This window comes from Lissotriton vulgaris, chromosome 11 (genome assembly GCF_964263255.1).
Source record: "Lissotriton vulgaris chromosome 11, aLisVul1.2, whole genome shotgun sequence".
Taxonomy (NCBI): Eukaryota; Metazoa; Chordata; class Amphibia; order Caudata; family Salamandridae; genus Lissotriton; species Lissotriton vulgaris.
In genome coordinates, this window is record NC_141699.1 from 362575061 (window position 1) to 362588486 (window position 13426).

General features: G+C 43.1%; 1 protein-coding gene across 8 annotated transcripts in view; it reads right to left on the reverse strand.

Annotated features, from left to right (window-relative positions):
* The window catches only part of KANSL3 (KAT8 regulatory NSL complex subunit 3), a 535939-nt gene that overhangs the window by 289204 nt on the left and 233309 nt on the right, over positions 1 to 13426 (reverse strand). For all 8 annotated transcript variants that reach the window (XM_086943340.1, XM_086943345.1, XM_086943341.1 and 5 more), the window contains 5 exons: positions 8364 to 8435; positions 7308 to 7382; positions 5517 to 5674; positions 5155 to 5218; positions 870 to 1070 (listed from right to left, as the gene is read on the reverse strand). In XM_086943340.1, the coding sequence (XP_086799466.1) occupies positions 870 to 1070; positions 5155 to 5218; positions 5517 to 5674; positions 7308 to 7382; positions 8364 to 8435 (570 nt within the window). The remainder of the gene's footprint in view (positions 1 to 869; positions 1071 to 5154; positions 5219 to 5516; positions 5675 to 7307; positions 7383 to 8363; positions 8436 to 13426) is intronic.

Below are 13426 nucleotides of genomic sequence, written 5' to 3' on the forward strand. Positions count from 1 at the left end.
GTCAAATGTCACCGCTCAATCTCCACGCAAGGAGGTAGAGGCTGGACAGGTTCAGGTGGAAGTACGTCCCGTACCACACATTAGTAACACTAAAAAAATATGATGCCTCCATAAGCCTGGATTGTGGTAGAGTCATTCTGCAAATGTTGATTCCATATGTCTGATCATGTCCAGAGGTCAGAGTATTGGAATCAGGTGTTCATGTGTATATCAGAAATAGCTGATTGAATATGCAATGGCTCTGTGGGGGTATGTGGTTTGTCTCCTTAAAGGGGTCATGATATTGGTGGCAAAGGTATTTGTACTACCAAAAGAGAGAATTGCCCTGACATGGATGAACAGTCCGCTGACAGTCATGATAGACTGACTCACAGACATTAGTGTATTTAACAACTGAACTAAGACATACATCACTACAGCCGGTAAGAGTAAAACCAAAGGATTTTTGGAATTGCATGCACTTATATTTGACCAGTATTGCAGACAGAGATTAAAGATGGTCTTCTCATTGGTAACAAATTGCTAGATGAGCCAAGTTCAAGTTTGAGCAGTAGAAATTGTTTAGCCAAAGTATTCACATTGGATTTCCCAGTCTGAAGAGTTGTATAAGGTAAAATTTGTTGGATGTACATTTGTTGAACACATAAAAATGTAATTCATATGTCGTGACAGTCAGTGGAAGCGGTCTGTAATTATGTGGATAATCCGTTGTCACTCTCCAAGTCCAACTACTAGTTATTGGATCACATGCAATACATGCAACTCTATAATAAGGCGAATGCTGCAAATCAAAACCTTGTCATGACCAAATGATGGCAGTTCTAAGTGACACTTCTAGCCCATAGGCTATTGCTCTGCGCAACACTTACCTCAGACCCTGAGGGGGAGGCTGGCACGCGTGCTGCAGGGGAGGCTGGCCTGCTGCTCCTCTCTGATAGATCAAAGGATAGATCCCTCCGGATAATCTCCCGGGCTTTCTTCTTCTTCTCAGAGTCCAGATCTCGGTGTTCGGAGCTCCCATGGTTTTCTGCCCTGGTAAGGACTCCAGTCAGAAAATCAGCTATCTCATCCTGATGGGAAAAGAAAACAGGATATAATCCAACATTTATACACCGCTTTATTCAACACTTGAAATTCTGCAGTTGGTGAACCCACATCCCTCCCCCCATCCCCAATAACCCCATTCCTATGAACTTCAAGTTCAGAACAATTGGTACAAGTTCAATTTATCTACTGTCAACTAAGTTGATGTGTTACACTGATGAAAATGAGACTGAACCTTAGGTGCACTTTGGAGGCTAAGCCCTGGAGTGTTTGGCATGAGGGGAAATTGAGTAGGTTTTATTGAGATGACAATTACAATCTTTGTAGTTCTGCCTAAGCTGCAGTTGATTCCTGAGGTGTTCTCTTGACAGAGGAGAAGTTAAAGCCTGGCGGTTTTGGCTCATTATGGTAAAGCTGTGTCTCAAATTCAGTTGAGATTGAGACCGGGCACTTGGGAAGGCCGTTTGCTATAAGTCTAGCTCTGCGTAGGTTGTACTTCTTGAAGTGATAATGAAACAGCAGGTGTTCTGATTGAACTGGGTTACAGATGAGCAAGAGTTCTTGCCTCTACATGGGTGACTAAAGACAGAAGAAGGCAGAAAATGGGTGATGGTGGACAGAATCAGAGAGCAGAATAAAGAATTGCTATATTACATAGGCGCAAAGCGATCAACAGGTAATGAAAGGCAAGGTACAGGAGTCTGAAAAAGGGGACAAGAGTGATGCACAAAAAATGGTTCCTGGAACTAATTACATCCAAGTGAAAAGAAATTCAGCATATTGTTTAAAACAAAAAGAAAGCATATCAACTGTGACATAATGAGTCATTGGAGAAGACCCAAATTAATGTGCCTGCGGTCGAAATCTGTGTCCAACGTACAAGTCACAATATTTATTTTAAATTTTAATATATGAAGAACACAAGGAAATTAACTCTGCACATTCGAGACCAAGGAAAAGTGTAATGTTTCTCCTGCAGAACTTCATATGATATGGTTTTCTCTTTTATGTCCGCCCTTTGTTCCCAATCTGCCTGGCAGTATTATAAGCATTTAAAAGGGGGGCTATTTCTTCAACAATATTATCTTTTCATGAAGGAGCAGTCCACCCATCTTCCGAAGATCTTGTTTGGCTACAGTTCAACAAGAGGTCTGTCTTCTTGTGCTTTCACAAGGGAGCGTTTGTTTAACCACTCATTTTTAGGACTCGCCTAGGTAGGTATGGCTATTAAGCTCTGCCCATCTTTACAATTGGCTTCTCTTCCTGTCCTTTGTAAATTATGCCTTTTTATTTGTCAATAGGCTTAGTAGTCCCTCCTGAGCACCTCCCTCTCTCCTGTTGTTACCTCCCATAGAGACAGCCCCTCTTAAATGTGTCCTTACTCTCTAGCTTCCATTAGCTGTTAGTGAGAACTATTTACTTAATTAAGGTCTTGGAGAAGCAGGCAGGACATGGTGTGCGAGCATATAGGGATGGCGGCTGCTCCTTTTACATCCAGCCTGACACAGCTCTGCTCTTGAAAGCAGCGCTTAAGCGTGCGTCCACCCCCACCCCACCTCCCATGGATTTTAAATAATCATACTGGCACACTGCACTTCAGTAGTAGCAGCTGTCCCCCCCTCCAATCGCGGGACGCTGCTTGACCAATGGCAGCCACTTCTTGTTTTGTTTTTTTTCAGTATGCAATGTCCACTTTCACTATGGCGGGCAACAACACTTCCTCATTCCTCCTCCCGCAGCCTCAGCCACCCCTTGCAAGAGCCAGGCAAGCAGCATAGGAAAATAAATAGAACACTCCACTCTCATGACAGTGCTTGAACAATGTCAGCCGCTTTCGGTTTTAATTTTCAGCGCACCAAGCTGAAATCATCATCATTGTCCTCCGCTTGCTCTACTTGAAAAGTCGGTGGAGCAGAAAACTGAGGGCCTGCGAAGCAGTGCCCACCTTTACCGGCAACGGGCTCACTGTATCGTCCGCTCACGCTCTGAGCTGTCAGTAAGGTTCTAACTCTAAAACCTATGATACTGGCTACACTGTCCTTCGGATTGTCACAACTTCAGAACACACTTGAATAAGTCACTTCTTTTCCTAATGCTTTGAAGAAAAAAAAAACAGAAGCACTTCTTATTTTATTTTAATTAGTCCTGTGCTATAGATAGCAGGCACGGAATGTCACATGACGCCATCTTACTATTCCTGGTGTACTTCGTGAAATGCGAGATGACTGCTTTTCTGTTGTAAACAACAATGTTTTGAAAACCTGCAAGCGGCAGGTCAACACGCACTTTGTACTTACAGTCCTTGCTTAAGGGAAGCAAGGCTGGCAGTGAAAGAGGCGCAGGTACTGCCAACCATGCTTCTCCGATGCAAGGATTATAAGTACAAAGTGTGTGTTTACTTGCTGCTTGCAGTTTTTCAAAACACACAAATAAAAGGCATTGTCATTTACAATACCAATAGCTCAAACTCTCACAAAAGTGAGACCTATGGCATTGCATATGCTTGTTCACACTGGTTTGCAGGTTGCAGTGGCAGTGTCCACACTCTCATCCATAAACATACATCTGATGTTAGTTAGTTCACTCTTTCTGCCTTGGGCAGCAAGTCCATGAATATCAGAAACATTTCCTAAGACATTAGATCTTTTTGTCTCCAATGCTCCAAATGCAGTTCTTCACTCCGATTTATTATGAGGGGAAGGCTCAACCCAGTGTCCTTTGAGTAGTCTTACCCTGTCTGTTTTCGACAGTAGCAAGCAGCTAAACAAGTTGGTTCCCCTCCAGTGAGGCTATGGCAATTTAGGTGACACATTAACTGTGGGTGGGATGGTAATAAAGATGAAGTAGTAAATTTTCCTCTTTATATCTAATAGTCTGGAGAATATGCATTGCAACTTATTGTTCAACATCTGAACTCTAATAAGGAGTGTCTTTTTCCATTTCATTATTGCCTCTACCATTTTTACCATTTTTTACATGCTTAGGATTTAGAAAGATAATGATCAACATCCATGAGTTTTCTACTCAATCCTAGACAGAACATGTAGCTGTGAAGTGTTGGGAATCCAGAGGAACAAGAAGTATCTTCCTCTCTGTGTGAGCCTCTGAGATCAGCGTTTCAAAAAAGTACATCTGCTCCTCTAACTAGTCTTCTTCTTCACGCTTCCTACATTTATGGGTCACATGAAGAGCTTCCGCGATCACTCTAAACCTACTGCTGTGAGTCTCCTTAATGGGTCAGCCATGTTTTTTACTTTGTAAGGCTGTTACTCTAACATTCATTCACTCTCATTGTCTTTCCTGTTACCAGTACTTTACAAGAATGCCTCAGTGAATATCATCAACACCAATTTCATAACCTTCACACAAGGCCGCAACAGCATTGGACCATAAGCATCAGTAGCAATAGGAGAGTTTCATCTTGATTCTTTCTCATGTCTCCATGTGGCCTCTTTGTACAGGGTTCCCTGTATCTGCCTACTGGTTTCCAAGCCTTTACCCACACTGCTCTGCAGGTTTGTCAATCACCCTCTTTGCTCTACATGGAACCATCATATAAGTGCACCACCGCAGGAAGGCATGTGCACCACTTCAACACCCTGCTGCACTTGTAGTCTAAGATGAAGCAACTCTGTTATTGAAACACTCTGTGAATAGATGCTACCCGTCTTTTTCTGCACTGCTTCACTCAGATTAAATACTCCTTTGCCAAAGCTTCACAGAGGTGTGGGTAGATATACCTACTATGTATGCCATCAAATTAGGATCCTGATTGGTCATGAGTTTCAATCAAACTTGGGCAAACTATGCATACTCTGCAAATTCCTAAAGAGAAGATTCTTAGTTTGTCATAGGAATTCTTGGCTTCATTACACTAGCTATGCTAGCCCTACATCAATTCTGCACATTTCCTTATGCTTTACAGTACACAAGCCATATCCTTTTCCTGATTTCCAGCCATCTGCAAACTTCTGTTAGGCTCCTCAAGGATGGCAGGGCATGGACCACAACTTTCTTTTCATCTTTCAACATCTTTCAACATCATACTTCTAAAAAGAGAGAATGAAGAGGTAGAGTGTTTGTAACCTCTTTCTATGACACAAACCATACCTGAACACATCTATCCACCATGCTCTGGGTGAGTCCTTCAGACTTCTTCTTTGCTTTGCTTATTCTGAAAGTGGAAAAGAAATCATTTCAGGATGCCATCTTAAAATCGTTTCTACATAAGACAGGTGTATCACCACGCTCAATGCATAAACATTTAGGAGAATATTCACACATGACCATGCTTTCCATAAACCAAAGTCAGTAGTAGTGTACACTTCAACATGTATACATCCATACACATCCTTCCTCTGTTGGACAAGAATTAGCAATCCAAATTTTTATAACAGAAAATGAATAGCAAGAACAGCAAACATGGATGTTTCCCTCACATACAAAATGTACAAAATGAAAATCAGTATTACCGGAGGCTGTCATCAGCTCCTCCAACAACCACCAGGCTGTTATCGGCACGTATCTTTTCCCGAAAATCTTCCATGGACTCCACATTGCACTGGAGTGCATTCTGCCCAATCACAAACAGCACTGGGGTCTTCATATCCAGCAGGGTGTCATCCACATCCTGTCAGAAATCACCAGGAACAGCACATGACTGCAAACATTCCAACATAGAACAAACTGCTGCCTCTGCAGCTACCAAAGATACGCAGCCAATGTTGCATGGGCCTGAGGGCAACCAAATTTGTAGGGTTCTGGAACAAACTGTCAAGCCTCTTGCAGCTAGGGCCAAAGAATGCCAGCAGCACAAGTCCATCCGCTCCTTCAAAGTAATGACGATCCAAATGAAAACCATTTAAGGTTAAAGGCCCTGTTGTACACCAAATCAGGACCTTGACATACCCCAAATAGACAAAGCTCTAAGGGCCCCTAAATCTGGCCTGTGCCCATATACCTCACAGTGATGTGTTTTTGCTATTGGGGCGTTTCCTTCTTAGAATATTGGAATTGCAAATTTATATAGCATATTAGCTGCCATATTATGGGACTGCGGTGCATGGTAAAAGCCACATGGATATGGAATCCTGTTCTATGCACCTTGAACACTAATTCGCCACCTGTGCAAATCATACTAAGTGTTTTTGTTATCAATACCTATTTCATAGACTAGTATTGCACTATCTCTTAGTGATCATTTTTCTGTGTTAACTCCAGTGTTAACAAAACACAAAATCTTGCATCAGTCCCAGGTTAAATTAAGTTTTCGCTAGCTTCTCCATCAGTGCAGCCAGGCTCATGAGATATGACTATTGTCTAAGTTTATCCGTCATGCCCCCCACCCCTTATGCCACATGCCTTCCTCTACCTTGTATCTCCTGTCTGATTTCCCTGTCCCAACCCCTCAATCTTTAAAATCAGCTGAAATTTTCCCTAGAGACCTCAAAACGACTGCCTTCACAGTCAGGCGTCTCTTACTTCATAAAAATAATGCTCTACCTTCTTTTTGTACTCAACTGCTTCAATGCACTTTTTTATGTTGAGTGAGAGTCCTTTAATAGTGTCAGTAATTTGTGGTGGAGTTGTATAGTTCTTCATCCACAATTACTACTTTAGATCTCTTTTCACATATGATGGATTACTCAGAGAAAAGGATGCACAGCGAGGGTTGATCTCTACTTTTTCCTAGAAGGTCACACTCAAATAGCAACAGTCCCACTTAGTGATAGATTGTGTTTGAACATCTTATCTCCTTCAGTCTTCTCTTCCTCATCAATTTAATGTACAATGACATTCCAGTAATGTTGCTAACAGCTTTGCACTTCTGCTCTTTCACCCTTGTTTAGTCCTTCTGTTAACATGCTCAAAAGATATTGCTGTATCATGTCTTCTTTAGCTGTTAATTTACCAGAAATCTCATACAGCTTCAGTCTGACTTTTGCCTCAGATCAGTTTGCAGTCACACACCATGCTACCCCAAGTCTCTTTACATCTGCGATGCTTCCCTGCATTCTTCATATGCAAAATTCTTGGTATGATCTAAACCGCAATTCCCACTCACTTCCTAAATTCCTGATAATCTGCAGAGCTTAAACGTTGTGATTGAGGCGCATGACACAGTTTCCATCATATGCCAGACATGCCTTTAATAGAAACCTAGGCCCATGGTACGGTTCTGTAGGATAATCATATTACTGGCATGTCAGACATCTCAGGAAGAATATCAGGTTTGGAGCGCTCCAAAGTCATATAAAACTTACCCCCCGGGGGCCTTCTACAGTTATCAGAGGAAACCCCAAACACACCACAGCAGTAACATACTCCAGGACTGAAACCTGTTGGAAAAAAGAAAATGTACCTCTGTTATAAAAATTAATTTCCCTTATTATCACAAACGTCATCTATGTCTGACCGATAATACTCAAAAACAAGCACACATCTGTGTAAGTTACCATCATGTGCACAAAATGCAAAACATGCACAGTCCACTAATAAAATCTAACACATCTTAAATCAGACATAGAACATCTTTTACAGATTCATGAGTACTAACAAATAACTTATAACCAACCAAAATACATGCACTGTTACAATACAATCGTGAAAACTACATTCTACAGCAGTATAGCTAAAGTGGGTGAGTCTTTGGGATAAATTGGTGACTGTGGCCTGGAGATCAAGGTTCTAAACTCAGCTTCGCTATCTACCAATATATTATGCTATTACAATATTAACAACACATTTTTCTATAGTGCTTCATTTCACACTTGGACATTTTTAAGCACTGTAAATAACAAGTTACTAGAACCGTATTTATTGATATCATTTTACCTAACTCAAACGGGTGGAAGTCTGAGTTAGCCGTGCCAGGATTCGTACTTCTGACATGCAGGTCAAAATAGATGACCATGGAATTGTTCAACTAAGTGTTACATCTTACCAGATAATTTCAGAACACTCATCTACACACAGGAGGCACACCACACCGCCTTTGCACTTTGTGTACTTAAAATTGTAAAGATGTTAAAAACTTAGTGTCACATTACAGTCCCAACTGTGTGTAAATCACTACATTCTTGCTTTTGAAACAAAGTCTCAACTCGTTATTACACATCACAATTCTGCAAGTACAACACTTTTTAAGAAGCAAAAAAAAATGTTATTCAAAAACAGACCAGCAGCTCCTTAGAGCTAGAAGCCGAAAAAAAATATCCCTGGGGTGGAGGGTCTGGGGGGACCTCAGTCAGCATTAAAATGGGCAAAATCATTATATCTCCCAATAACAAACCAAAAGTGGAGCCGGAGTGCAGACTTACGTGGCATGCTACCAGAGCTCCAGTGTTCCAGCCAATTAAAATAATTGGCTTGTGCGGAAAATGACTGTGGATCTGTAGAAGAAGCAAAAAGAGTAAAAGAGGTCTTTAGTGATACAGATGTTTATTAACCATTAGTATGCCTCCTCTAGACATGTCACTCAGTGGCCTGCTGAGAAACGGAGGAGGAGGGTATCTGGTGTGAATATACATGGTATGGCAGTGTTAAAAGGATTGAAGGGTCAGTCTTGCATTTAATTCTGCATACAGCACTTGTTTGCTATTTTCAGTAAGTGACACTAAACCATAAACGTAACTTGTCATAACTAAAAGCTCCAGCATATACAGTGTAATGCTCTGCTGCTCTCCACATATAATATTGCGCAAGGCAGTGGTAACCTGACAAAAGACATGGAGTGGGAGGACTGCATTGTACATGCTATTGGAGAAGGATTCAATCAACGTACAACAGAAATTAAAAAAGAACTAGTTTGCACCCACACAGAATGCAAATAATATCACATCTCCTTCTTTAGATTTCACTCCCCCCACCCTCCCAACTCAGTTGCAGATTTCTTTGTCTACGAGTGGCTTACTGCGTTGTCTCACTAAAATCAATTGAGAACATTAAATATGGACAAATCTAACAGCAAACGTTTAGCCTCACACTTCCAGAAGCGTTTTCCTATGGCTCTCCCACTGCACAGCAGTAACCCTTTGACTGATTTCCTGCATGATTAAAGGTCATAGTCATGCAAAATAATGAAGCGTGCTTTTAAATGGGAATGTCTATCAAAACAGAGATAATAGTGAAGCTAGACTCATCTCTAATTGACCCTGCAAAAATTGCATTCAGCAGAGTTCACTCCACTCGCTTCAGATTGAAGCAGTGTCAATTTAAGCTGCTGGCACTGTTTTACAAAGCCCTTCAGAAACAAAATGACAAACATCCTATCCCCAGACAAAATTGGAAGACTTCTAGCTATTTTAACAGGTATCTCTTGCAGTGGGTGGACAGCACAAGCGTTTCAGAGATATCAAATACCTCGTGTTTATTGGAAGCCATCAGTAATAACAATTATTCTGGAGCTGCTTCGTCTAACTTCGCTAAGCTTTTAACTTGTCGAATGAGTTTAGGAGATTTTAGGTTTTTGCATTCAGTATGCAATTACATTTTCCAATTGATAAGTAAACTGGCATGCATATCTTCGGCAACACCCACTGGTACAAAGTGCTCTAACACAAATGGATATGCAGAAACATCCCCTCCCTAAGTTATCTAAACCACTGCCAATGAAATAAGCATTGGACTCAGACGTTTCTGCACTTACCTCTCCCCTGTACTCCTGAACAAAAGCATAGGCAATGAGTTTTAAGTGGCTTATCACATGGACAATTAGTAGTATCACAAAGTGAAAACGGGTCAAATTTCTTTGAAACGCCGAAGTTGTAGTCATGCTAGTCCATGCAGCTTCCCTGACCCCACTCTGAAGTCATATTGGGCCTAGGGTTCATGCGAAAAAGAATGGATAGTTCAACATAATTGTTATTTGTCTGTAGTTTATGTGTATGGCACTTTCTTCACCAATCACCCCCAATCACCACAAGTCATTCAATGCAAAAGATAAGATCAAACTCCAATGTTTTTAACCTATTAGGTGTTTATTCATCCAGTGGGAGTATTTGATACAGACTTCCTTTCACCTCCATACTACGACCAGTAGCTACTAGCATGGGCAAGCGGATTTGCTTCCCTGTTTGACCCGACCGCGCACCCGGCGGCGGAATTTCCCAATTTACTACACCACCCAGACGCAATAGAAGCATCCACTTCGAGCGCATTCCTTTGTTTACACCCGATTAGGACCGGGTTGGAATTATCACCGGTCCGACGACACAGCTATCATCCTATTACTCCTCAGCCCTGAAGAGTCACAGGTTCACCCCGGTTTTGACGAAACACGTGTCGGCTGGTCTTCTTGTGAAACAAATACTCACACTGGATGAATAAACACCTAATAGGTTAAAAACATTGGAGTTTGATCTTATCTTTTGCATTGAATGATTACAAAATTCAAATTACAAACTGATGCAGGTTGTGTGCGCTTGACATTGCTTTCATATACAAAGAAGGTTGAGATCCTCTCCCCTTCCTTTCTCTGAGACAAGGGTTATCTCAGATCAAGAAGCACCAACCACTTGAACTTCACAAATTACCCCTGACCACTACCTGTAGAGCGCCATTTTTTTCTGAACATTCTCATAACCCTTCGCTGAACTTTATAATCACCACAAGTCACCTTGTCTTCACTTTATTCACATTATCGCCGGATATTGTATTGCCTTATCGACAGCCAGATGAATTAACATGTAAATACCATATTCATACAATACAATCGTCATTTTTGAAAAAACTATTTTCTGTTTGTGGTGTGTTCTATTTATCTTTATTTGGTTATAGAAAAGTTCAGTTGAACCATCTTTGCAGGGTGAATAGTGCCAGCACAGCTTTGGGCGGCCAATGTTAACCAATGGGGGTGATCAGTCTTGAGTTGGAGTTTAAAATATTTCTTAAGCGCACGTACACCTAGCGGTTTCATGGCGCTGTAAAGTACTGAACCCCTGAGGAACAGGAAAACAAGAGCAAGGAAAAGGGGGTTTAAGGGGAGAAGACTTGTGTAAAGAGAAAGGTTTTCAGTGCCTTGCGGAAAAGTGTGTACTGGGGACAGGAAGGGAGTTCCAGAAAGCCGGGGCGAGTGTGGAAAATTTGGAGCCTCCCCACTTTTTCCGTTTAAAGCGAGGGACTACGAGCAATTGTTGGGTGGAAGAGCGCAGCTCCCTGGGAGGAACATAAGATTGAATTTCGGAAATGATAAAAGCAGGGGCTGAGCCGGACCGGGCGTTGAAGATGATGCAGCCTAGTTTAAACTGGGCTCGTTCACGAATGGGGAGCCAGTGTAAGGTCTTAAGGAGGGAAGTGACGTGGTGTGACTTAGGCAAGTTGAAAAGCAGGCGGGCCGCCTGGTTCTGGACCAGCTAGAGGCGTTGCACGCTGTACACAGGCATACCACAATAAAGGGCATTGCCGTAATCCAGGAGGGAGATCACCATTGCCAGGACTATACGCTTGAGGGCAGGGAAAGAGAAAAACCTTGAAGAAAGGCTGCAGGCTCTGGCCAGGAGGCCGGGCGAAGAAAACCCACAGATGCCCAGGTATGTAGAGATGCTAGGGGATGTAGGTACACTGAAGAGACACTGAAGGTTGAGGTCCCCAAGGCCCAAAGGCTTCGGGTGCAGGGGTGTCCTTAGGCATCGGAAACCTCTTACCATGCAGGTCGCGGTCGAAGGGAGTCTTCAAGTTGAGGCTGCATGCATAGAGGAGGAGTATGGCAGGGGTCATTCCATGGTGGGCTCAGACTCAGAAGCACTGGGGAACCTCTGCAGGACTGGTGTGCCACTTGGACTCGTGGTTTCTCAGAGCAGAGTTTTTTTTCTTTGCAGATGGTTTCTTCTTGTCACTTTCGCTGTCCACAGGAGATTTTGAGTTTCTTTTTTTTTTAAATATATTTTTATTTGGAAAACCTCACTTGTAGCATTACAGGTAAAATCAGGCACAGGCCGAAGAGCCGCTGGCCAACAACACAAAAGGATTCAAAGCCTCGCGCAGCGAGAGGCAACAATACAGTAATCTTCGGTCCGGCTTAGCCCATTAAATCAGGATTGATGAATACATTTGTCCACAATGTTCCAGGATATGAGAGGATTCCAATTTATGATAAGGGTAGAAGGATCAGATAGCATGCGATATTGCGAAATCGTACACTGAGCAAGTCTTAAAACAGGATAGCAGTCTTCAATAGAGATTCACAGTTGGGAAGCTAAAAACAGGACATGAAGCAACAACCGCTATGTACTGGAACACAGCGTCCTACTCATGAAAGCAAGAAACAGTAACAAATTTTCATAAGTACACGTTACAGAAGTCTTCCCAATGAAACTGAACCCCAGTCCCTCATCTAGTAAATAAGTATATAAGAAATAAGGAAAAGGGATACAAAAAGAAAAAGTAGGGCCATAGAAACAAAGAAGTAACAGAAAACACGTCCCATCCCCCAACCCCCCACCCTGCATACCAGCAGAAGGCCACGGCCCACCCCCCCTATAGCATGCCTGTCGCCCCAGCAAGAACCCCGAAAATGGGAAAAACGGAGGAGGGCCCTAGCTCCAGCCCCGATCACACCCCCCCGGCCCCCACAAACCCGAAAAGCATGTAAGCCCACCAAGATGGAAAGTGAGCATCAATTTATGTTCATCTCAACCCCCCAAAGTCACAAGCACAAGCCATGTTCCACTTCGTCACCGGGATCACCCATAAAGTACCGTAAACAGTCAGCGTTCAACCCTGGCCAGTCCGAACAGAAGCCGACAAGCTCCCCATTCCATGAGCAGGCAAACTCGATGGACCAACAGTCTCGGTAGGGGCCACCCAGGCCATCAGCAAAAACAGCGGCACTGATTCAGCATCACTCCTCCAGGGTACACTCGCCGTCGTCGAGAAAGCAAGGTGCTGTTGTTCAGGAGGTGGATCAACAGGAAGGAAGGTAAAAAAGGCAGCAAACACGCAGCCCCGGCCGCCGTGCTCACTGATCTCGCAATCCAACACTGCACACCCCAGGGAGTTCTCGGCGTCAACAGACTGGGAAAGGTCGGGCACCCGTTCCTCTTTGTGCCCATCCGCCTCTATAGGTCCTGTGGCAGAAGCAATGGCTGCCTGTGAGTCATTGATGACCATCCACCGACGTTTCAGGGCTGAGTGCAAGTCTGTAATGGCCAGAAAGACATCCCTCACTGTAGGTTCCATCCCTCCTCCGCCAATGTACACAACACTTCCTTTCTCCAGGGACCCTCCGAGCAGGATAGAGAGCAGACTCAACAGGCAGCCGGGATATTAATATCAACTCGCGGTGTGCGAATGGGTCATGGCGAAGCACACTCGAGCCCACACACTCGCACAATGCCGCACACCGCTTACCAGCCGTAACTGGGCGAGGAATCTCCTACCGAAG